We start from the raw sequence: 25,518 nt of genomic DNA, 5'->3' as shown, positions 1-25,518 counted from the left end.
AGGACCCTGCTGGGCTCACTGCAGACAACTTCCAGCACTGGACAAAAGGGAACTTTAAAGCCAATGTACTGACCTTGACAGAGCAACAGATTTAGCTGTTGTGTTAGATAGAGGTCCAGGGAAAGAAGAGAGAGAAGAAAGGGGGAAAGGAGGGAGGGAGGGAAGGAGGGAGAGAGAAAGAAGGAGAGAGAGAGAGAGAGAGAGAGAGAGAGAGAGAGAGAGAGAGAGAGAGAGAGAGCAGAACCAACACCAGCAGCATTTTCCCTGATTTCAAAAGGGCTGACTATGGCCATCTTGCTGCCAGGGACAGGCCTCAAGCAGCCCAGTTTTCCTTAGGAAGGGAAGGGCAGGGCACAGCCCCATGGAGTTCCAGACATTTGGCCACAGCAGGTGCTCTGGGCCTTTCCCAGCCTCGAGACCCGCCTGCCCCAACCCAGGCTGCTGTTGTGTTTTGGAGGTGAAGTGGCCTTCAGAAACTCATGTGTCTGGACTCATGGACACCAGCTGGTGGCATTCGTTGGAAAGGCTGTGGAACCTTTAGGAGGTAGGGCTTGCTGGAGGAGGTGAGTCACCTGGAGGCTTTGGAGCCGGCCTCACTTCCTCTGCTTGCAATGCTGCTTCCTGACTACAGGTGAGATACCAACAGCTAGCCTCTTGCCCTCGTTCCTGCTACAATTCCTTCTCCACCAAGGTGGGGTGTATCCTCCCTCTTCCCCCTTTATGGCAGGGTATTTGTTCTTAAGCAATGAGAGAAGTACCCAAGGCAGAATGAGTCTTGGGTGGGGGCCATTGTGTTGACAAACCCAAACCAGGCCATGTGGTGTGCAGGGATCTGAGATGGTCTGGAGGAAGAATATAGAAGAGTTTGGAACTTTGCACTGGGAAGGGCCTAGGACGCTCAAGGAAGAGCTTCACTGGCCAGTCTGGTGGGAGTTTGGAAGGCCAGGGTGCCGAGAGAAATCCAGGCAGGGGACACCCTGCTTGTAAAGTTTCAGAGTGGAGTAAGATTCCTCTGGGAACTTGGCTGGAGGCCACTTGTGGTAAGACCTGAGCCACATATTGCTCATATCCTCAGAAGTTGAGTCAGAATTCCAAAGTGATAGGCTACTTCGTTTGTGGGACAGGATCGCAGCAGGCTGTGTCAAGGTTTACTGCTCAGTCCTCTCACACAGGCTCTCACACAGGTAGGTCTGCAGGGACAGAGAGCAATGAGTGGAGCAGATAGGTATGAAAACTGCAAATTGTCAAGGAAAGAAAAGAGTTCAAAGTTACAGACCAAGCGCAGCTGTCCTGTCCTCATCAGAGGAATTAGCCCCAATCAATACAAGGAGGCAGTGTGGTCTGTGCTGGCACAGTAGCAAAGCTGCCAGGGAGGCAAGGCCCCGGCCACTGAAGGCTCTTCTTGACCTATAAAAGTGCAAATGGGTGGGAAATGAGAGCCACGAATCAGAACAGGACTGAGTGTGTCTCCTGCTCAAAGAGACCACGGCGGAGAACCATTTGCTCTGTCTGAACCACCAAGGTGGATGGAGATCGCTCCTGCTTTGGTCTCACGGGACCATATGGCATATCGAGCTGGTGTGGCAGCACACTCCTCCTGGCTTTGCAAGCAGGCCAAAATGCAAGATTCAGGGATAACAGCTTTGGGTCAAGGGTCCATGAATCCTTGGAAACTAGGCAAAGTGTGGCAGGATCACATCCCCGCAAGGAGGCACTGGGGTTGGTGTTGCAGAGCTGTGGAGGCAAAGCCTGATTTGCCACAGAGACCCCAGGATGTGGGGGATGCTGAGAGCATGGACCATCCCCCAAGACAAGGTGTGACTGCAGACTGGTGTCAGCTCAACAGAGAGGCTCCTTTGGCCACAGCTAGAGGGAGGGGGCTACACCAGACCTTTGGAACTACAATGGTTCCTGCAGGAGTCACATAATGGACAAGCAGAGGAAGCATTTCCTCTCCCGGTTTGCTCTGAGCTTTCTTTGCTGCGTCTCCATGTTTCCTCTGTGCCATTGTGTGTTAGAAGTGTATAAACCTGTTTTTGATTTTACAGGGGCTCACAGTTAAGAGACGGTCTGAGTCTCAGAAGAGACTCATACTGTTGATCACTATTGGAACTGTTAAAGACCATGGGTGCCTTTGAAGTTGCAATGGGGGTACTGTTTGAGATTTGAAGTAGCCATGAGCCTGTGGGGGCCAGAGAATGCAGTGGTTGGAATGTCTAGGCTTTTGTGTTTGAATGCTTGTCCTTTGGCCACTGGTGCTTTTTTTTTGGGAAAGCTCTAGATCCTTTCAGAACTGGAATGTGTCTGGAAGAAGCGAAGTCAGGCCAACTCCTTTTCCTGTCTCTGCCTCTCAGCTACGACACAGAGTGATCGGCCATCTCACACCACTGCCATCACACCTTCCCTACTCCAATCCGCTGTATCCCCAGACTGCAAAGACAATAAACCTTTCCTGCTTTAAACCGATTCTTTCAAATCGTGATTTTTATTTTTTTATTTTATTTTTTTTAAATTTTTTTGTGGTCAGTGTTGGAATCTGGCTTGTTTGTTTGTCTGTCTGTCTGTTTGTTTGTTTTTCGAGACAGGGTTTCTCTGTGTAACAAACAGCCTTGGCTGTCCTGGAACTCACTTTGTAAACCAGGCTGGCCTTGAACTCACAGAGATCCCCCTGCCTCTACCTCTTGAGTGCTGGGATCAAAGGTGTGCCCCTTTAACCGATTCTTGGGAGTATTTGATCACAGCAGCGAGAGAAATAACTGATCAGGCTTTGCACCCATGTAGCCCGTGAGGCTGGGCTCTCCTCCAGGTGAACATGCACTCCTACTTCATGGCTGGGAAGGCAATGGCTTAGGGCAGCGTTTCTCAGCTTGTGGGCCTTGGCCCCAACTCATGGAATGGCCCTTTCACAGGGGTGGTCCAAGACCATCAGAACACATAGACATTTATTACGATTCACAACAGGAGCTTGATCACAGCTATGAAGTAGAGGTGAAAATAATCTTATGGTTGGGGTCACTACCATATGAGGAACTGTATTAAAGGGTCTCAGCATTAGGAAGGTTGAGAACCGCTGCCTTAGGGAAGTGGGAAATGCAGCAGAGCCTTGGAGAGACAGATTAAGCTTTCAAATGCTACCATGTCAGCAATCATTCCTCAAACTGCTTGTCACTGCCTAGGTGAAAATAAGCGACAAGAACTGTGTTAGGCTTATCACTGTCAAGTTAAAGGTGAACCAGTGATTGGGGCCCCAGATGACACAATGATGAAGACCAAACAGATGGGAGTAAATACTACCAGCTGTGCCACCCTGACCCAACATTAACAAAAGCTAAAAGGTAAGTTCGTGGTAACAAATGGGGTGAGCTACCTCCTGTCTCAAACAGGCACCCTGGCTTTCTGGACCACACAGGACAGCCTTTAGCTGACTGGATAGTTGACCTGACCACGACAGAGGGAGGTTAACTATTTTCTTCTCTGGTGGCCCAAGGAAGTGGAGCAGATTTTGCACTTGAGGCTCAGGTGTTCCTAGGCAGAATGAAGAGATCATGCCCCACTTTCATAAATGCCCCAAATGGTAAATAAAGCCTTGGGGCACCTTCTTCCTTCTTCTCTCCTGGCACATCCATCTTTGACACTCCAAGGAGGATCTTTCTACTTGGACTTTGTCAGATTAAAGCTCACTTAGCCTTTCCTGTACTCCCTGCCCCATTCTTTGGGGAAGGGGGAAGCAATTCTGAGTTGAGACAACTTTAATTAATGACCAGGTATGATTCTGCAGATCTCCTGTAATCAGATATGGGTGCAGGCGCTCAGGTAACTACTCATGCATTCACAGTGGCCTGAGGCTCTCTCTCTCTCTCTCTCTCTCTCTCTCTCTCTCTCTCTGTCTGTCTATCTCTTCCTCTGTCTGTCTCTCCATCTGTCTCTCTCTCTGTATCTCTGTCTCTTCCCCCTCTGTCTCTGTCTTTCTCTCCCTCTGTGCCACCTTCACCTGGCTGGTTCTTCCTAAATGTTTTAATTTTCTCTTCCCACTCTGTGTTTTCCTTACTCCAGGTTTCTACCTGTTTCTTCACACTGCCAAGGGGTTCCTCTGATGGCACCTTCTGACAGCTAGGCTCTTGCAGGTTGACTTCTGTTGCTGTCATGAAGCAGCATGGCCAGAAGCAACTTGGGGAGGGAAGGGTTTCTTTGGTTCATAGATCCTGAGCACTCCATCATTGAGGGAAACCAAGGCAGGGACTTCACGTCCCATCCCCTGAGGCAGGGACTGAAGCAATTGCTGTGGAGAGGAAAGCTGCATGATGACTTGTTGCTCCTGGCTCATTTACTTTGCTCACACTCCAGGTCCACCTGTCCAGGGGTGGTGCCACCTCCAGTGGCCTTCCACACCAATCATTAATCAAGACCTGTCTACTGACCAGTCTGATGGAGACATTTTCTCAGTTGAGCTGCACTCTCCTCAGTTGACTCTAGCTTGTATTGAGTTTCCAAAATACTAACTAACTGTAGAAGACTCAATTTCCTGGCTTCACCTCCCTAAAAGCCATTTGAGCTTGCTGTCTGTCTCCTTTCCCCAGTTCTCTGCCATTCTGGTTCACTCTCTCCTCATCCCAGGATCCTCTAACCCCAAGAGCCACTCAGCTAACACTGGGCAGAACTCCTTTGCCTGTGTCTTCTTCCCCATGCCCTGTGGGCCTGCTGAGACTCTCCGGTGGTAGCTATCCTGCTTATGAACAGCCCCATAGCTGTGTCTTCTTCAGGCCCTGTCCCCAGAGTGATTGGTTTAGACTCTCTGACCATGCTGGCCTGACACTTGACCTCATTTTTACTCACCTACCTCTCCAGCTGGCTCTGAGAGACCTTCCCCTGCCTTGTATCACTACTGGCATTTGGACTGACTTGGCTGTGGCTGATTTGGGGGATACAGGCTTTCCCTGTCCTTCTCTTCTTTATCCATGACCATTCTAGCCACCTCCGCTTTCTGGTGTGATTTTTTGTTTGTTTGCTTGTCTATTTTTGACATTGCTGAAAGGCTTGCCTTTGGATTTTTTGATTAGTAATATTTCATTTCTGATGAATTAATATTTGTAAGTACTATCTATAGAGCTCAAATGCCCTTGTATTGACTTTTTTATAGCATGTTTTCTGGTTACCAAATCTTAAGTATACTCTTTTCTGTGTGTAGCCTTGACACTTGACTTCCTCTTTACTCACCTACCTCTCCAGCTGGATCTGAGAGACCTTCCCCTGCCTTGTCTCACTACTGGCATTTGCACTGACTGGCTTTTGCTGATTTGGGATTACAGGCTTTCCCTGTCCTTCTCTTCTTTATCCATGACCATTCTTGCTACACCCTTGTTTTCTTTTTCAAATAATTAAGGCTCTAAATGAAATACCAAATAAATCATTAAATATGAGAGATATACAAGGTTAAAACAAAAGTAAAGTTTTTGTTGTACAAAATGATTTACTTTGCTAAAATAGATTTTTGTTTTAGAAATAATGGATTATTTTGAATATGATACACACTGAGAAAAAAACAAAACCTGCCTTTTGATCTATGATACAAGAAGTTTTGATTGAGAATAGTCACAAATTTACAGTATCATCTTTGTTGGTTGGATATTGTTGCTGGATATGTTTATGTAGAAGAATAACATTAGAATCTTATATTTGTCCCGTACAAAAACTAATAATTCAAAATTGATGAAATTGCTTAGTGTAAGTCTGAAATTTGTAGAGAAAAACATTCATAAAGTAATTCCTGGCATATTTATTTGAAACAATTTTCTTTAGAGTGCTTTCACAGTACTGGAACTAACCCTCAGTAAACAGGACTGTTGAGATGGCTAAGACAGTAAATTGATTTTGCTTTGCTAGCTGAAAGATCCAAGTGTTATACTAAAAATTCAAATCATATATTGCAGGTATTCTGGTGCGTTCTTACAATTCCAGCTCTTGGGAACCCAAGACAGGCAGATCCTTAGCCTATTAGACCTACTTAATAAGTCTTCAGTTGTAGAGAGACTTTTTGTCAGAGACAAAGCAAGGAATGAAAGAAAAAATAAGGGATGATTGAAGGAAGGTATTTGAGGCCAGACTTCTTAGATTTTATTCTTTCTCCACATACCAACATGCACACTTGACACATATATAAACATGTACACACAAATACACACATAAACTGAAAGATACAAGTCTGTCTCTCCTCTGTCTGACTCTCTGTTTCTTTCTTTCTCTCTATTTCATACAAACATATACACATGAAATTTATGGGATAGATGGACTCCTGAAATCTAAGGACTTGAGAGACTAAGACAGTAGGTTTGACACATATTTGAGTTTAGACTGGCTATGTTAATGCATTCCAGGTCAGCTTTAGCTTCTTAGTGATATGTTGTCTTAAAACAAAAGAAAAAACTCAAACACAGACTAAAACAGATTACTGTATATTAATGAAAATCCAGAAATGTATTTGAAACATTGAAAACATGTACATTGTATATTAAGCACTTTATAGTTATAAACATAATCAAATTCATATTAATGTTTGTTCTCTCAGCAGCACAGGAAAATTGTTGCTTTTAATAAGATTAGACACTGTTTAATCATGTACTGTTCAAATAACTTTGTTTTCTCTCATTCTTTTTTTAGCCAGTATTTCACTTGAGCTTTTGCCCATAGAGGACAGAGAGGGCATCAGATCTCCTGGAACTAGATTTATGGGCAATTGTGAGCTGCTGGAAGTGGATGCTAGAAATAAAATATATATATATATATATACATGGTCCCCTGAAATAGCAGAAAGACCTGTTAATTTCTGAAACTCCTCTCCAGCCTCTCAGATTCTTTTTAGGTCTTTGAAGTCCTAAACCCTCCACACTATCTAACCAGTCACATATGAAAAGGTGAAATGTTTTTCTTCAGAAGCTGGAACTCCAAATATCTGTAATACCATGCATTATGTATTATGTGTGTGTATCTGTGTACCCTGTGCAGGTACACATATGCCTGCTCATGAGCCTATGTGTTTGTGTGCACATGTGAAGGTATGCCTGCAGAAGTCAAAGGACAGCATGTGGGAGTTAGTTCTCTCCTTTTTCAATGTGAATTCTAGGGCTCCAAATAAGCTATAGTCTTAGTGACAAGTGTTTTCACACACTGGGAGACTTGCTAGGCCACCAAATCTTCTTAATAATGAAGAATGTGTCACAAATGTGGTTCCTGGGAATAGATGGCTGGGTCAGCATTCTGGAAGACTGAGGAATAGGCAGAGTTCATGGTGGAATAGGTTTCCCTGGAGTCTTCTTCTTTACTACCTATTGTAGGAGGGTGCCTCTCACAGTACATTACCACCTAATGCAGGAGACCATCTTCTCTAATGCACTATTAATGTCTACCTGGGGGAAAGTCCTTCCTGATGTGTCTTGGCATTGTATACCTGCTGACTCATGAGACAAAAAGAAGGCAAAGGGCATCCATGGTGGCCTTTTTCCCTTTCCCAACCAGTACAGAAGAGCAATCCTCTCAATAGAGTGTTAACAAAAGAGGGCAGCACCCAAAAGTAAGGTGTCCCATTTATAACAAGACTTCCTTGCTAGTGTGCTTTGGGCATTGCTACCCTACAGGAGGCATTCATTCATAGCTTATGGTCTCATAGAATGCTGGGGGTAACCAGAATATTAAAAAGCATTGCAAAGGTCACCATCCCAGTATTTGCTGTCTTTCAGCTTAAAGCCTACCAATTGTGTCCCATGGTTACCTGCTGAAATGGGCAATATCCGACACAGAAATCCTTAACTGTGTCATGCAACTTTATATACCAAGGGATTCCTCTATAACAATGAATAAAAATATCATTTTTTTTACATTTTTCTATTTGACCATTTTAGAAAAAATTATAAAACCCCATTTTCACTTTGTGTCAAACCATGTCACTAACACATATGTCTAAAATATATAGGGTAAAGTTAAGAATTTAGGTGTCAAGGCTACACACAGAAAAGAGTATACTTAAGATTTGGTAACCAGAAAACATGCTATAAAAAAGTCAATACAAGGGCATTTGAGCTCTATAGATAGTACTTACAAATATTAATTCATCAGAAATGAAATATTACTAATCAAAAAATCCAAAGGCAAGCCTTTCAGCAATGTCAAAAATAGACAAGCAAACAAACAAAAAATCACACCAGAAAGCGGAGGTGGCTAGAATGGTCATGGATAAAGAAGAGAAGGACAGGGAAAGCCTGTATCCCCCAAATCAGCCACAGCCAAGTCAGTCCAAATGCCAGTAGTGATACAAGGCAGGGGAAGGTCTCTCAGAGCCAGCTGGAGAGGTAGGTGAGTAAAAATGAGGTCAAGTGTCAGGCCAGCATGGTCAGAGAGTCTAAACCAATCACTCTGGGGACAGGGCCTGAAGAAGACACAGCTATGGGGCTGTTCATAAGCAGGATAGCTACCACCGGAGAGTCTCAGCAGGCCCACAGGGCATGGGGAAGAAGACACAGGCAAAGGAGTTCTGCCCAGTGTTAGCTGAGTGGCTCTTGGGGTTAGAGGATCCTGGGATGAGGAGAGAGTGAACCAGAATGGCAGAGAACTGGGGAAAGGAGACAGACAGCAAGCTCAAATGGCTTTTAGGGAGGTGAAGCCAGGAAATTGAGTCTTCTACAGTTAGTTAGTATTTTGGAAACTCAATACAAGCTAGAGTCAACTGAGGAGAGTGCAGCTCAACTGAGAAAATGTCTCCATCAGACTGGTCAGTAGACAGGTCTTGATTAATGATTGGTGTGGAAGGCCACTGGAGGTGGCACCACCCCTGGACAGGTGGACCTGGAGTGTGAGCAAAGTAAATGAGCCAGGAGCAACATGTCATCATGCAGCTTTCCCTCTCCACAGCAATTGCTTCAGTCCCTGCCTCAGGGGATGGGACGTGAAGTCCCTGCCTTGGTTTCCCTCAATGATGGAGTGCTCAGGATCTATGAACCAAAGAAACCCTTCCCTCCCCAAGTTGCTTCTGGCCATGCTGCTTCATGACAGCAACAGAAGTCAACCTGCAAGAGCCTAGCTGTCAGAAGGTGCCATCAGAGGAACCCCTTGGCAGTGTGAAGAAACAGGTAGAAACCTGGAGTAAGGAAAACACAGAGTGGGAAGAGAAAATTAAAACATTTAGGAAGAACCAGCCAGGTGAAGGTGGCACAGAGGGAGAGAAAGACAGAGACAGAGGGGGAAGAGACAGAGATACAGAGAGAGAGACAGATGGAGAGACAGACAGAGGAAGAGATAGACAGACAGAGAGAGAGAGAGAGAGAGAGAGAGAGAGAGAGAGAGAGAGAGAGAGAGAGAGAGCCTCAGGCCACTGTGAATGCATGAGTAGTTACCTGAGCGCCTGCACCCATATCTGATTACAGGAGATCTGCAGAATCATACCTGGTCATTAATTAAAGTTGTCTCAACTCAGAATTGCTTCCCCCTTCCCCAAAGAATGGGGCAGGGAGTACAGGAAAGGCTAAGTGAGCTTTAATCTGACAAAGTCCAAGTAGAAAGATCCTCCTTGGAGTGTCAAAGATGGATGTGCCAGGAGAGAAGAAGGAAGAAGGTGCCCCAAGGCTTTATTTACCATTTGGGGCATTTATGAAAGTGGGGGCATGATCTCTTCATTCTGCCTAGGAACACCTGAGCCTCAAGTGCAAAATCTGCTCCACTTCCTTGGGCCACCAGAGAAGAAAATAGTTAACCTCCCTCTGTCGTGGTCAGGTCAACTATCCAGTCAGCTAAAGGCTGTCCTGTGTGGTCCAGAAAGCCAGGGTGCCTGTTTGAGACAGGAGGTAGCTCACCCCATTTGTTACCACGAACTTACCTTTTAGCTTTTGTTAATGTTGGGTCAGGGTGGCACAGCTGGTAGTATTTACTCCCATCTGTTTGGTCTTCATCATTGTGTCATCTGGGGCCCCAATCACTGGTTCACCTTTAACTTGACAGTGATAAGCCTAACACAGTTCTTGTCGCTTATTTTCACCTAGGCAGTGACAAGCAGTTTGAGGAATGATTGCTGACATGGTAGCATTTGAAAGCTTAATCTGTCTCTCCAAGGCTCTGCTGCATTTCCCACTTCCCTAAGGCAGCGGTTCTCAACCTTCCTAATGCTGAGACCCTTTAATACAGTTCCTCATATGGTAGTGACCCCAACCATAAGATTATTTTCACCTCTACTTCATAGCTGTGATCAAGCTCCTGTTGTGAATCGTAATAAATGTCTATGTGTTCTGATGGTCTTGGACCACCCCTGTGAAAGGGCCATTCCATGAGTTGGGGCCAAGGCCCACAAGCTGAGAAACGCTGCCCTAAGCCATTGCCTTCCCAGCCATGAAGTAGGAGTGCATGTTCACCTGGAGGAGAGCCCAGCCTCACGGGCTACATGGGTGCAAAGCCTGATCAGTTATTTCTCTCGCTGCTGTGATCAAATACTCCCAAGAATCGGTTAAAGGGGCACACCTTTGATCCCAGCACTCAAGAGGTAGAGGCAGGGGGATCTCTGTGAGTTCAAGGCCAGCCTGGTTTACAAAGTGAGTTCCAGGACAGCCAAGGCTGTTTGTTACACAGAGAAACCCTGTCTCGAAAAACAAACAAACAGACAGACAGACAAACAAACAAGCCAGATTCCAACACTGACCACAAAAAAATTTAAAAAAATAAAATAAAAAAATAAAAATCACGATTTGAAAGAATCGGTTTAAAGCAGGAAAGGTTTATTGTCTTTGCAGTCTGGGGATACAGCGGATTGGAGTAGGGAAGGTGTGATGGCAGTGGTGTGAGATGGCCGATCACTCTGTGTCGTAGCTGAGAGGCAGAGACAGGAAAAGGAGTTGGCCTGACTTCGCTTCTTCCAGACACATTCCAGTTCTGAAAGGATCTAGAGCTTTCCCAAAAAAAAAAGCACCAGTGGCCAAAGGACAAGCATTCAAACACAAAAGCCTAGACATTCCAACCACTGCATTCTCTGGCCCCCACAGGCTCATGGCTACTTCAAATCTCAAACAGTACCCCCATTGCAACTTCAAAGGCACCCATGGTCTTTAACAGTTCCAATAGTGATCAACAGTATGAGTCTCTTCTGAGACTCAGACCGTCTCTTAACTGTGAGCCCCTGTAAAATCAAAAACAGGTTTATACACTTCTAACACACAATGGCACAGAGGAAACATGGAGACGCAGCAAAGAAAGCTCAGAGCAAACCGGGAGAGGAAATGCTTCCTCTGCTTGTCCATTATGTGACTCCTGCAGGAACCATTGTAGTTCCAAAGGTCTGGTGTAGCCCCCTCCCTCTAGCTGTGGCCAAAGGAGCCTCTCTGTTGAGCTGACACCAGTCTGCAGTCACACCTTGTCTTGGGGGATGGTCCATGCTCTCAGCATCCCCCACATCCTGGGGTCTCTGTGGCAAATCAGGCTTTGCCTCCACAGCTCTGCAACACCAACCCCAGTGCCTCCTTGCGGGGGATGTGATCCTGCCACACTTTGCCTAGTTTCCAAGGATTCATGGACCCTTGACCCAAAGCTGTTATCCCTGAATCTTGCATTTTGGCCTGCTTGCAAAGCCAGGAGGAGTGTGCTGCCACACCAGCTCGATATGCCATATGGTCCCGTGAGACCAAAGCAGGAGCGATCTCCATCCACCTTGGTGGTTCAGACAGAGCAAATGGTTCTCCGCCGTGGTCTCTTTGAGCAGGAGACACACTCAGTCCTGTTCTGATTCGTGGCTCTCATTTCCCACCCATTTGCACTTTTATAGGTCAAGAAGAGCCTTCAGTGGCCGGGGCCTTGCCTCCCTGGCAGCTTTGCTACTGTGCCAGCACAGACCACACTGCCTCCTTGTATTGATTGGGGCTAATTCCTCTGATGAGGACAGGACAGCTGCGCTTGGTCTGTAACTTTGAACTCTTTTCTTTCCTTGACAATTTGCAGTTTTCATACCTATCTGCTCCACTCATTGCTCTCTGTCCCTGCAGACCTACCTGTGTGAGAGCCTGTGTGAGAGGACTGAGCAGTAAACCTTGACACAGCCTGCTGCGATCCTGTCCCACAAACGAAGTAGCCTATCACTTTGGAATTCTGACTCAACTTCTGAGGATATGAGCAATATGTGGCTCAGGTCTTACCACAAATGGCCTCCAGCCAAGTTCCCAGAGGAATCTTACTCCACTCTGAAACTTCACAAGCAGGGTGTCCCCTGCCTGGATTTCTCTCGGCACCCTGGCCTTCCAAACTCCCACCAGACTGGCCAGTGAAGCTCTTCCTTGAGCGTCCTAGGCCCTTCCCAGTGCAAAGTTCCAAACTCTTCTATATTCTTCCTCCAGACCATCTCAGATCCCTGCACACCACATGGCCTGGTTTGGGTTTGTCAACACAATGGCCCCCACCCAAGACTCATTCTGCCTTGGGTACTTCTCTCATTGCTTAAGAACAAATACCCTGCCATAAAGGGGGAAGAGGGAGGGTACACCCCACCTTGGTGGAGAAGGAATTGTAGCAGGAACGAGGGCAAGAGGCTAGCTGTTGGTATCTCACCTGTAGTCAGGAAGCAGCATTGCAAGCAGAGGAAGTGAGGCCGGCTCCAAAGCCTCCAGGTGACTCACCTCCTCCAGCAAGCCCTACCTCCTAAAGGTTCCACAGCCTTTCCAACGAATGCCACCAGCTGGTGTCCATGAGTCCAGACACATGAGTTTCTGAAGGCCACTTCACCTCCAAAACACAACAGCAGCCTGGGTTGGGGCAGGCGGGTCTCGAGGCTGGGAAAGGCCCAGAGCACCTGCTGTGGCCAAATGTCTGGAACTCCATGGGGCTGTGCCCTGCCCTTCCCTTCCTAAGGAAAACTGGGCTGCTTGAGGCCTGTCCCTGGCAGCAAGATGGCCATAGTCAGCCCTTTTGAAATCAGGGAAAATGCTGCTGGTGTTGGTTCTGCTCTCTCTCTCTCTCTCTCTCTCTCTCTCTCTCTCTCTCTCTCCTTCTTTCTCTCTCCCTCCTTCCCTCCCTCCCTCCTTTCCCCCTTTCTTCTCTCTCTTCTTTCCCTGGACCTCTATCTAACACAACAGCTAAATCTGTTGCTCTGTCAAGGTCAGTACATTGGCTTTAAAGTTCCCTTTTGTCCAGTGCTGGAAGTTGTCTGCAGTGAGCCCAGCAGGGTCCTCTAGATGGTGATCCTGGAGAAGGAGACTCGCAGGTGTTGGTTGGGGACCAGTGCATGACCATGCAGGTCGACCAGGGCCTGTATGGCCTCCTCTACAGACCCCATCCGGATCAGCGCCATCTTGCGGTCCTTTGGGAAGAACTTGAAAGCCTTGACAGAACGCCCGTTGCTGGAGAAGAGTCTCTTGAGGCCTTCCTCCAAGACCGAGGTGGGGAGGTTGGAGAGGTGCAGGGTGGCAGAGGGCGGAAAGATGTTCTGGAAGTTCTTGGATCCGGGCTTCTTAAAGCGGTGCAGTGGCGAGTTGACGTAGTCTTTGGTGAGGCCTTGGTCCTCCTTGCCCTCCCGGGGCAGCTTCACGCTCTGGTGCTTCGATGGCATGATGCACAGAGACTTGCCGTGCAGCTTGTGCCCATTCAGGTGCTTCAAGGCCAGCTCAGCCTGGCTCCCATCTGCCATCTGCACTAGCGCGTTCTCCTTCCTATTGTACAAGATCTTCACCCGCTGCACATTGCCGTAGGCACCAAACAGGATAAAGAGGCTTTGGGGTGTGACTTTCTCAGGGTTGAGGTTGGCAACCAGAAGAACGGCATTCGCCACACTTGGGGAGCCTGAGGTGACGACTGACCTCTCTGCTCCAGCTGTGGCCACTGCCACGGCTGCTTCGGGTACAGTCAGGGGGGCCAGGGCCCTACAAACCCCTGGGAGTGCAAGGCCTGTGGCTTGAGGAATTGCAAAGTGATGAGGTACTCCAGGGCTTGCATATGGAGAAGCTGAGATCACAACAGGTGCACCGAAGGCTGTGGTCGTGTTCTGGGCTGGCAAGGGCTGGCTGTCACCCGAGGGCAGGTCTGGGCGCGTGTAGTCACGGCTCTTGTCGTTGTTGTACTTGACTGTGAGGTCAGTGAGCCCAGAGAAGGCAATGCGCAGTGTGCAGCACGCGTCGTAGATGTTCTGCCCATCCAAGAACAGCTTGGCACGCTGGGCACTCAGCGGGTGAGCATACTGTAACAGCACCTGGAACCGGCTGTTCTTAGTGTATATGATGATTTTCAGTACCGTGCCAAACCTGGAGAAGAGCTGGTGCAGCACTTCCAACGTCACGTGATAGAAGTAATTCTCCACAAGGATCCTGAGCACAGGGCTGTGCCTGGCCACCACCATCTCTGTGTCCACTGCAGCAGCAGCAGCAGGGGTGGCGGAGGCCACATTTCCTGCTCCGTCTGAGGTCTCAGAAGCTGACAGGGCTGGCTGTGCACCCACCTGCCTGGAGGTACTCGCCTGGCATGGATGGGCAACCACCTGGCTGGGGTCGTTCAACTGGCTGGAGGCATCTGCCTGGATAGAAGCGTCCACCTGGCCAGGGACTTCCACCTGGCCAGAGACACCTGCTTGGCCAGGGCCACCCAACTGGCTTCGGGATCTGCTCACCTTGAGCTCTTTGTAGCGGGAGAACTGGACGTGGACAGGCTGCCCACGTAGCATAGGAGTCACCCAGGTGTAGTAGTTGACCATGGTGTTGGAGGCCTCCTCTGTGTTCATCTCCATGAAGGCCTGGTTCTTCCCCTTTAGGAACAGTAGGTTGGACACCTTCCCGAACGGCAGCGCCAGAGAGAGAACTTCACTTTCAGTGACACTGCCTGGCAGCCTGTGGATGTGGATCACTCTTGATGGGCCCTCAGTTCTCCTGCTATCCATTTTGAACCTCTTGCTGTCATTTCCCTTGGATGCCTGGGGTAAGTTGTTGCTCATGACAGCAGCTTGGTTCTAGACACAGGCAGAGAGAAGAGCTCCTGTGACCACAGCCCTCTACAGACTGCTGTGTCTAAGGCACCAGAGCTGACTTGCAGGAGATGGAGTGGAGGGGAGTGAATAGCCCAGCCCTCCTTGTTTGCTACAGTGTTGGCTTGGTCAAAGTCACCTGACCACGGCCTTGAACATTGAGACACCCATTTTTACTATTCTGGAGCAATCTCTCTCTCTGTGTGTGTGTCTCTCTCTCTGTCTCTTCTCTCTCTCTCTCTCTCTCTCTCTGTGTGTGTGTGTGTGTGTGTGTGTGTGTGAGTGGATATTTATGCCTATGTCTCTGTCCCCTACTCTGTCTCTCTCTCTCTCTTTCTGTCTGTCCCTCTCCCTGTCTCTCTCTCTCCCTCTCTTTGTGTGCGTATGTGTGTGTGAATATTTGTGCCTATGTCTCTGTTGCCTATTCTGCTTCTGTTTGTCCCTCTCTCTCTCTGTCTCTGTGTCTGTCTGTCTTTCTGTCTCTGTTTGTGTGTCAATATTTGTGCCTATGTCTCTGTCGCCTACTTTGTCTCTATTTCTCTCTGTCTGTCTGTCTCTGTGTGAGTGTGTGTGTGTGTGTGTGTGTGTGTGTGTGTGTGTGTGTGTGGGTGTATGTGTGTGTGGTGGTGGGGGGGATCCTCATGTATGCTGCCTGAAATGAAGGAATAAACACACACAGTTTTTCAAATCTTGTGGGTGTAAACTTATCCATTTAGACCTGGAGCTATACTTTTTTCTTGAAAAATCTCTATTCTGAAGCATCTTATTCACCAAGTATTTGAATCCTATGTTTTAAGCACAGAGGTTTGTAGTAGGTACCCAGAAACCTCTTTATATCGCTCCTTAAATGTAGATCATATTCTTAACCACTGATTGCTATTCTCATTTTCCCTTGGGTTCAGAACTATTTTGTTTAGAAAGCATCACAGTTTAGCTGTAGTTTGCAGTGTCTCAGCAAAAGTGAAAGAGATAACAAAGTTAAATTACAATGTATTGAAAAGTAGTGGCTCTGGGCATTCTTCTCAAAGAGGCTATTGTGCAGAGTGCAGTTTGGAGGAGGTGCCAATATGTTCAGACTGGACTTCATGCTTTAGCTCAAGGACTCGAGTTGTGGGGAGAGATGTGATTTGGGAAAGGAGGTACAGAAATCAAGGGAACCCCTCGGGTGTGGAGTTATTGAACTGAATCGTCTTTCAACTGATCATGAGTTTTCAGAATGCATCCTATGTATTATCGGGCATATGAAAATGGGAAGGAATTTCATTCTGGTACTAAGCACAAGTCTTTGTCCTTCAATTAACTTGAGCACTGTGGGCCTTTTCCATCTCCCAGCATGTGACCGAGGACTTAGTTCTGGATGATAACTACAGTTCCATCACGTCAGAGCTGCCGAGATGTGGAGGTATTTACTCACTGCTGATACACGCTGCCCGTAAAACATCCAGTGCAAACAGGACTCACAAAAAAAAAAAAATACATTCTCTAACCTAGCAGTGTTCCCTTGCAAAATATTGCAAAATACCAGATGGAATAGAATCCTGTGTCCTTGAATTTTAAAAGAAGACATGTATGGTGACCTAAACACTGATGTGGTGACACTCAGAGTAAATGAACAGATGGAGAGTCGTACAGGTTTGAACAGTGCCAGTCATTTTCAAGCTACTGCTTCATAGACTTACAAGCATGTGGTAGCTTAGCTAAATACAGATGATTTTTGTTTTTGCATCTGTGCACTGTTCTTCTTATGTGTTACTTCATTAAAAGGAATGCTAAGGCAAATGCAAATATTGTACTAAGTGTGTGGAAACTCTACAGACCCTAGGGAACTTATTGCGTTTAAAATCTCAAATCCGGGGAAAGACACCTAGGTCCTCTGTCTCTTTTTATCTAAGTCAAATGAGCTGCCCTGACTGAACCAGCGCTTGGCATTTTCCTTCTGGCAGGTTCATTTGCGTTCTGCTATAGAAACACTGCTTTCTTAGATGGAGAATTTCTTCATCAGAAGATTTTGTGTTTCTGCATGTAGCATATTATATCAACTCCAAACCATTTGCTCATGAGAGGGAGCTTCAAAGAGTGTAGATAGTGACACCAAAGGATCTCAACAAGTTTTAACCCGCCAGTCTTATGGATCTGAACTCCAAGTTAAAGATTAAGTTAGAATTCCATGGATTAGGTGCTATTGAATCCTTGAGCCCAGTTCCACACTCCCTGCTGGGTCTCTGAGTCCCCCAAGAGGACTTGGTTTTCCTGGACAATAGAAAGGACAGCCTGGATGTCAAATGCCCTCAGAGCCTTCTCCCAAATGAAGAGTTGCCATCCACAGGAAGCATTTTGTCATAACCTAATCCTACCTGTAAAATAAGTACTCTGCCAAAGTCAGTTTCCTCTTTCCACCCAGTCTCACCTAAGGAATCAACAGGTTGGAGAAGTCACATCTGTAGCCAGGGAAAGGAAAGCAAGCAGAGAAAGACCATTGGAAATCACAGTTCAGGTCTATGATCTCTCTCACAGAGAATCAGCCGTGTTACTTGATCGGTCTCTTCCCTCCCCCAACAGACATGGAGATCATCAGATTTGCAATATTTCCCCTTCTCCTTTTTTCTGAGTCAAATGAGCTGCCCACACCTAGGCCAGTGCTTGGGTTGTTTTGCTTTCTCACAGGAGTCCATGCAGAGTAACCGAGTGGGCTGAACTGTTCCAAATGCTCATTGAGAGAGAAAATATGACCCAAACTACCTATAATTAGACATCTGGGAAATCTGTCAATGAGGAGTAAATAAAAGATTTCAAATTTAATATATATATATCAGAAGACCTGCCCTAGAGAACTCTTAAGAAACAGGAGAAAATTGTGCAAACCAGAATGTTGGATTTCCATAAAGGCAATCAAGGAGCAGATTGAGATGAATGACATCTTTTGTATTTTAAATCTTTCTCTATTCTAATTCTGGGTTACTGTACAATGTATAGTGTGGTTGTAGCTTGTGAAATGAATGTCAGGGGCATAAAGAGTAGGTAGCAATGCTATCTTATGTGGGACCTTTTGTTCTTCTGATACAACTATTGTCTATGAAACACAAATATGAGACTCAGTGCCTTCGTGTAGTTTATTTAGAAATGGGAAAGGGGGGTAGGTGGTGGCCAAACGAAAGCACAGGAGAGAGTGAGAGAGAGAAGAGAGAGAGAGAGAGAGAGAGAGAGAGAGAGAGAGAGAGCAAAGAGAGAGAAGGCAAAAGAGCTGTGCACTTGGCAGGCTTGATTTAAAAGGGATACTTGCCCATGTGTAACTGAATCTTCTGGCATCCAGGTAAAGCTTAGGCAGCCAGCTAAATCCTGACATAGCGATGACATGGTCATGAGCATCCTTCCCTTCATCGGGGGTTGGGTCAGCAGACTGCTGCTTCCTAACAGGACCATCATTACAAATTAAGTGATACGCTCTTGTTTGATGGTGGACTTAGTACGTTTATTGGAAAGTGTCTTAGTTAATATTCTATTGCTGTGAGGAGTCACCATGCCCTTGATATTTCTGAGAGAAAATTTTAGTATGTGGTTTGCAATCAGTTTTAGTTGGTTAGTCTAATATCACCATGGTTGGGATCATGGTTGCAGACATGCATTCACAATCCTGTAGAAGTGAGGAGACACTATTACTGAGACCATTTTTAAGGAAAAAAATATTTAATTTGGTGCTTACTTTCAGTTTAGTGGGTTAATCCAATATCATCACAGTCAGGATTAAGGTGGCAGGCATACAGGCAGGCATGGTGCAGGACGAATAACTAATAGCCTTATATCCTAATCTGCATGTGAGTGAGGAGGGACGCGTGTGGACTTTTGAACATCAAGGCATCATATTAAACACATTTCCTGAAATCTATGAAGATCACTTTGAGAAAATCAAGATGTTCTTCCACTTGTCTTTGCCAATAACAACCAAAGAGGATGGAGCCTGCTACTCCAACAAGAAATAGCCAGAGACTGAAGAGAGTGTGGATACCTTGTACTTCAAAGGACTCTGTAAATGGAGGTCCTTCTCTCCTTCTGCTGGGAATGTCTTTTTGTATATTCCTCTCAGAGACTGAGAAAAACTAGCTCCTCTGAAACAGTTGCTGTTGCTACTTGGTAAAGAGAATGTGAAAGTCTTCCTGGTAAGCCCTGTGCCCTTCATAGGTGGAGAAATCCCACCCATCAACTCGCCTTTTACTTGCATGATTGATGAAGCATAACAGAGAAGTTGGACCCTTCTGAGCTGAAGATGGTTAAATGGGCTTCTGTAGTCCACAGAACATGAAGAGGGAGCAGTTTGGAGTAGAATGACCTGAACAACTGAATCTTCAGACACACTCCATGAAGGGTATGATTTTCAAGCTTAATCTTAAATTGCTTATGCCAGGATAACCCCAGAGCAACATCATAGAAAAGATTCTGAACATGACTATGTCATAAACCTCCAGCTAAGTCTCAGACAACATCTTGCAAGCACTGTGTGTGTGTTTGTGTGTGTGTGTGTGTGTGTGTGTGTGTGTGTGTGAGAGAGAGAGAGAGAGAGAGAGAGAGAGAGAGTAAAGGTCATGTAATTAACCTAGCAGGAGAGCTGATATTCTGAGGAAAGACAGTTTTCCTCTCCCTTAAGGCTGTCAGCCCACTAAAACAATGGTCAAGGAATTATTATTTCACTAAGAATCTGTTTTCAGCATCAGGAAAGATGGCAGCCCTGGTGCTAGCCAGAGGAGGAGCTTGTCTCTCAGAAAACCAATCCACAAACCTTGTAGAACTTACTGGACAGCCTCATATTTTTGGTTAATTAGGGTTCCTTTTGCTCTGTGTATCTATCTCAGGCTGATGGTAGTAGCTTTAGGATGGACCTGGAGCCATTGGTTATTTTATTGGGTGTTTTGTCCTTCTCAGTGTACCCACATTAAGTAAATATCAATTGTCTTCTTTCCACTGCAACTTGCCTCTTTAACTGTCATTTCAGTCAAAAGCTTGCAGAGTCTCCTTTGTTGTAGTTGGCATGAGCCATAGTTTGACCCTAAAAACTTATACAACACTAAACACAGCAGCCTTTTTTTCCTCTTGGGTCCACTAAGCTAAAAATGAACAAATCATCCAAAAGAGGTAAAACAGAATTTGGAGTTTGGACCTAATCTCGCAGAAATAGTTAAAATAGAATCAGAATTACAGCAAACCAGCGTTTTGCTAGTGACACCAAAAGACACATAGTCTAACATCAAATGCCAAATACCAAGGACACTCTCCAAAATTCTACTGCATATCAAGGACCAGGAAAATCTGGAGAAATGATGTGACAAAAAGGAAACATGTACCAATGGAAGGTGATTTAGATGCTGGAATTGTGCAAGACTCTAAAGCAGTAGCTGAGATCCTGTGTTGAGGCTCTGGCTGGACAGGGATATTCTGATGGGAGACATTCCTTCCTGCCTCTATGATGACTGTCAGACTATTGAGACATTGCCTTCAAGGCATTAAGACTTCTCCCTGGAATCCCATGCTGGGCCAAGGGGAAAGGTCAAGCCCTGGTGGCAGCCAATGGAGGACTTTGTATTACAGGAGGAGACCTCACAGGGTTCTCACAGCTCACCTTGCAGTCTACTTACTGTGTGACTGTGTGTGTGTGTGTGTGTGTGTGTGTGTGTGTGTGTGTCTGTCTGTCTGTCTGTCTGTGTGTGTGTGTGTGCGTGTGTAGGCTTTGGTTTCATCTCTTCTATGAAATGATAACCCTGCCACAGGAATGACAGAGAGAAACTAGGGTTTCTGTTTCTCTCCCCTGTCTGGCCAATCTCTTAAATGTATCTGTTGTTCTTTGTCTATATTTCCCAGTTTCTTTTACAACCTAGAAAATAAACTCATTCAATGTACTTGTGAACCAAAGTGCCCTGAAACAGTTTTCTGTCTTATTCCTTGCCTTTCTTCACCTGAGAAATTAGCACAAAACACTGTAAAAAAGAAATGTGCTTTAAATTTCAAATTACTACATATAATGATGTAGAGATCTGAAGAATAAAGAGTAAAGAGGCATTTCATTTACAGTTTAATATAAAGAAACTTCATAGCTATGAATGTTGACTCATGACAGTAAACTCTACACTGGAGGTTCAGAAAGGAAGACTAAGCAAGAACTTCACAGGCTATAAAGGATTGGATGCCATAATGCAGTCTCTCTCTCCCCCCTCGCTCTCTTTCTGTGTGTTTGTATATGTATTTTATTAACATTAATATTGGAAATTGTGTGTGTTTGGGTTTTTCTCACCTTTTCAATGTCAGTTAGTTAAAACACATAAACTTGACAATTGAGATCTGGCTCATGATATTTCACAGGGAATAAGGACTCCATTATAAACTGAGCTGGGTGACATCAATGTAATATTTTGGTAAATAATCTGCCTGTGTAGCCTGTGTTCTGAGAACTTGCATGAGGCTGAAGTTAATGGCCTACTGCCTTTCGTGAAAAAATTTCAAGACAGCATAACACTGACGCTGTGTCACAATTTGTACTGATTGTTTCATTGTAGGTCTACAATGAAAAGGAGGAGAAAACTGTAGAGTTTACAGAGTAAGAGAGTGTTAGGATGCTTGAGATTGCTGTCAGGTGATGTGCTAACCCAAAGGCTGTAATTGTTAAAGAGATCCATGCCATTAAAGAAAAGATTCCTGCTCTGAAGTGGAACAATAAGATAGCCACCACCAGCCAACCTCTAACTTTCAAAAGCCAGTGTAAGGGATTTCTTGCTTCTATAAACCAACTGCCAATGCGAGCTTTTCACTAGCTTCAATGTACAGAAAGTGCTCTAACTGTGATCCAAGGGGACCAGGGTCCATCTAAAACTTGCAACTAAACTTGTCAGTATCCTTCATCTGATACTGGTTTTGGATACAAGAAAAAAAAGTAGGCCTGAGAGAGTCATAGAGCTCTCCTCCATTGTTTTCTGAGAGCTGCTGAGGCCAGGAAACACATGGCAGGGTTGGAGTCACAGGGAAGTCTTTTTATGATGGTTTGATGGTGAAAGCTAGGTTGTGGTAGAGTTCCCAAGGTGGTAAGGATGTCAGAGTAGGGAGACTTATGCAAGGGATAGCTGCTTACATGAAGTGGGAACCAGCTCATTAGAGGAATGTATATTACAAGCAGCAAGCTGGAGGGGTGCTGTTATGCAAATCTTTGAAACTGAAGTACCTGACACTAGAAAAGAAAGAAATAAGATTTGATGTTTGGTGTTTGGCTTGCTGGGTTTCAGCCTTGATTTTTTTTTCTAGTAGTTCCTCACTATGCCTTAATTCCTCCCTTTTCAAATAGGAATGTATATTCCATGCTACCGTATGTTGGAAGTGTGTGTGTGTGTGTGTGTGTGTGTGTATGTGTGTGTGTGTGTTTATATACATGCATGCATGAAGAACACATTGTACCAGGCTTTTTTCTTTTAGGCCATCAACCATCTCCCAATCATGACATGAGGCTTCTTATTAGTTATGAATGCTAAGCCTACCTTAGGCTCTTTTCTGGCTAGTTTTTTTACATTAACCCATTTCTCTTTATCTACCTTTGGTTTTGGGGCTGATTACCTTTCTTACTTCTATATATCTTACTTTCACTGCTTCTCTATGTCTAGCTGGCTGGTGTCTACCTGGATCTTGCCCGAAGTGTATCACTTGTTCTCTCCTCTTATTTTTCCTCTGAGCCTAGATTCTCCTCCTATTTATTCTCTCTGCATGCCAGCCAGCCCCACTTATCCCTTCTCTGTCAGCTATTGGATATTCAGTTGTTTATTAGATTAATCAGGTGCCTTAGGCAGACAAGGTGAAATAGATGCAATACATCTTTACATAATTAAACACATATCCTTACATCATTAAACAAATGCAGCATAAAAAGATGCAACAAATATTATATATGTGTGTATTTATAATATATATATGTGTGTATATATATACACATATATATATACATATATATATATTCTTGAACATTCTAATAAAGACGTGTTCATGTTTGAGATAAAAGAAAAGAAAAAGATAAAAAGGTCTGAGGTGCCTTATATGAAGGAAAGTTGCCTTTTCACTTTAGAAACAGACCAGATTTAGGCAGAGAGTAGTGTGTGTGTGTGTGTGTGTGTGTGTGTGTGTGTGTGTGTGTGTGTGTGTGTGTGTGTGTTGTGGGTAGGAATTGCAGAGGGGTCACGGTTAAGGGAATGACTATCTTGAGTCCCAAAATATACTTTTTGGACTATGGACTCTCATTTTCGAGACAGGGTTTCTCTGTGTAGCTTTGGAGCATAGCCTGAAACTTATTCTGTAGATCAGACTGACCTCAAACTCACAGAGTTTTGTTTGCCTCTGCCTTCCAAGTACTGGGATTACAGGAGTATACCACCACATCCCTGATTAACTTTGGAGCATTGTAGAGATTGTTAATATTTTTGTAAAATTCTGAAGTTGGGCTAAATGCATTTTTCATTGGTCATGAGTATTTGGTGCCTGGAGTAGACTGTGGAGGTTGTGGAATGCATGTGCCCCAAAGGATCATGTACTTGAATACTTGCTCCCTAGTTAGTGGCATTGTATGGGAAAGTTGTGGAACCTCTCGAAGGTGGAGCCTTGCTGGAGGAAATATGTCACTGAGGGTGGGATTTTTGAGAATTTATAGCCTCACCCCACTTCCTGTTCTCTTTCTCTGCTTTCTGTGTGAGAATGAAAACGATATCAGCCAGCTCCTGCTCCTGCAAATGTGCCTATGCTATGCCTTTCCTGTCATTGTGGATTATACCCCTCTTGAACTTCATGCCAAGTAAATTCTTTCTTCCCTAATCTGCTTTTTGCCAAGCTAGTTTATCATAGTAACAGGAATGTAACTAAAGAGATGTCCTTAAAAAGCCCATATTGGACTCTCTTTTCAGAAGGAAGTTCTTTTATGGAACAGGGAACACAAGGGGCTAGAAAATGTGGTAGGCACCAGCTCAATGAGACAGTACAATGTGCACTTTTCCCTCCTGACACCAGCTTGGATGGAGCTTGCCAAACTGGTGGTTCTACAGGGGCAATGGAGCTAAGCAAAGAAAAGAAGGATATCATTTATTTATTATTTTCGTAAGTTTTAAATTTAATTTAGAATCAATCTTATTTACATATCAATGACATTTCCCTCTCCCTCCCATCCTCCCATGCTCCTCACCAACTCACCTCATCCCATCCCCTTTCTGCTCCTTAGGGAGAGTGAGGCCTTCCATGGAGGATCTTCGAAGTCTGTCACATCATTTGGGGCAGGGTAGGCCCTTCCCCATGTGACTAGGCTGAGGGAGTACCCTCTATGTGGGGTGGGCTCCCAAAGTCCATTTGTATACTAGTGATAAATACTGATCTACTACCAGAGGCCCCATAGACTTCCCAGGTCTCCTAACTAACACCCATGTTCAGGGAGTCTGGATTAGTTCTATGCTGGTTTCCCCAATATCAGACTGGGGTTCATGAGCTCCCCCTTGTTCAGGTCAGCTGTTTCCATGGGTTTGCCCAGCATGGTCTTGACCCCTTTGCTCATCACTCCTCCTCAGTGTTTAGCTGTGGGTGTCTGTTTCTACTTCTACCAGCTACTGGATAAAGGCTCTAGGATGGCATATAAGGTAGTCATCAATGTGATTATCACAGAAGGGCATTTAAGGTAGCCTCTCCTATATTGCTTAGATTGTTAGTTGGGGTCATCCTTGTAGATGTCTGGAAATTTCTGTAGTGCCAGATTTCTCTTCAAACCTATAATGGCTCCCTCTATTGTGGTATCTCTTTTCTTGCTCTTCTCTATTCTTCTCCCGACTCAATCTTCCTGGTTCCTCATGTTCTCCTCCCCCCTCTCTCCTCCCCTTCTCTTTCTTCTAACTCCCTCTCCACTCCATCAGTGCTCCCACTTTGCTCAGGATATCTTGTCCCTTTCCCCTTTGTCAGGGGACCATGTATTTCTCTCTTAGGGTTCTCCTTGTTTCCTAGCTTCTCTGGAGGTGTGAATTGTAGGCTGTTGATCCTTTGCTCTATGTCTAAAATGAGTACATACTATATTTGTCTTTTTGTGACTGGGTTGCCTCACTCAGGGTGGTTTCTTTTAGTTCCATCCATTTGTCTGTGAATTTCAGGATTCCATTGTTTTTCTTTTCCACTTAGTTGTATTCCATTGTGTAAATGTACTTTCTTCAGAGTCTAAGTATACTTTCCTGATCCTCCATGTCCATTGTTTCTCTATGCCCATGTCACTATATGGAAACAGAAGCATCTGATAGCCCCCCAGCTCTCCTATTAATTAAACACTACCGAGAGATCTTTTGCTTCCTGCTGGCTAATGTTATGTCAGCTTGACACAAGATAAAGACGTGTGAGAAGAGGGAGCCCCATTTGAGAAAATGCCTCCATAAGAGGGTTGTAGGCAGGTCTCTAGAGAATTTTCTTAATTAGCAACTGACGTGGGAGGGCTCAGCCCATTATGGTTAGTATCATCCATGGGGTGATGGTCCTGGGTTCTATAAGAAAACAGGCTGAGCAAGACATGGGAAGCAAGC

General features: G+C 45.3%; 1 protein-coding gene across 1 annotated transcript; it reads right to left on the bottom strand.

Annotated features, from left to right (window-relative positions):
* Positions 1-13,183: 13,183 nt before the first annotated feature.
* LOC127217535 (polypyrimidine tract-binding protein 1) lies at positions 13,184-14,932 on the bottom strand. Its single transcript, XM_051178536.1, has one exon. It carries the CDS (start codon positions 14,930-14,932, stop codon positions 13,184-13,186), a length of 1,749 nt encoding a protein of 582 aa, XP_051034493.1.
* Positions 14,933-25,518: the final 10,586 nt, after the last annotated feature.

Source organism: Phodopus roborovskii, unplaced genomic scaffold (assembly GCF_943737965.1).
Source record: "Phodopus roborovskii unplaced genomic scaffold, PHOROB, whole genome shotgun sequence".
NCBI classification, from domain to species: Eukaryota; Metazoa; Chordata; class Mammalia; order Rodentia; family Cricetidae; genus Phodopus; species Phodopus roborovskii.
The sequence above is the reverse complement of the archived record's forward strand: the minus strand, read 5'-3'. Positions and strand labels throughout refer to the sequence as shown.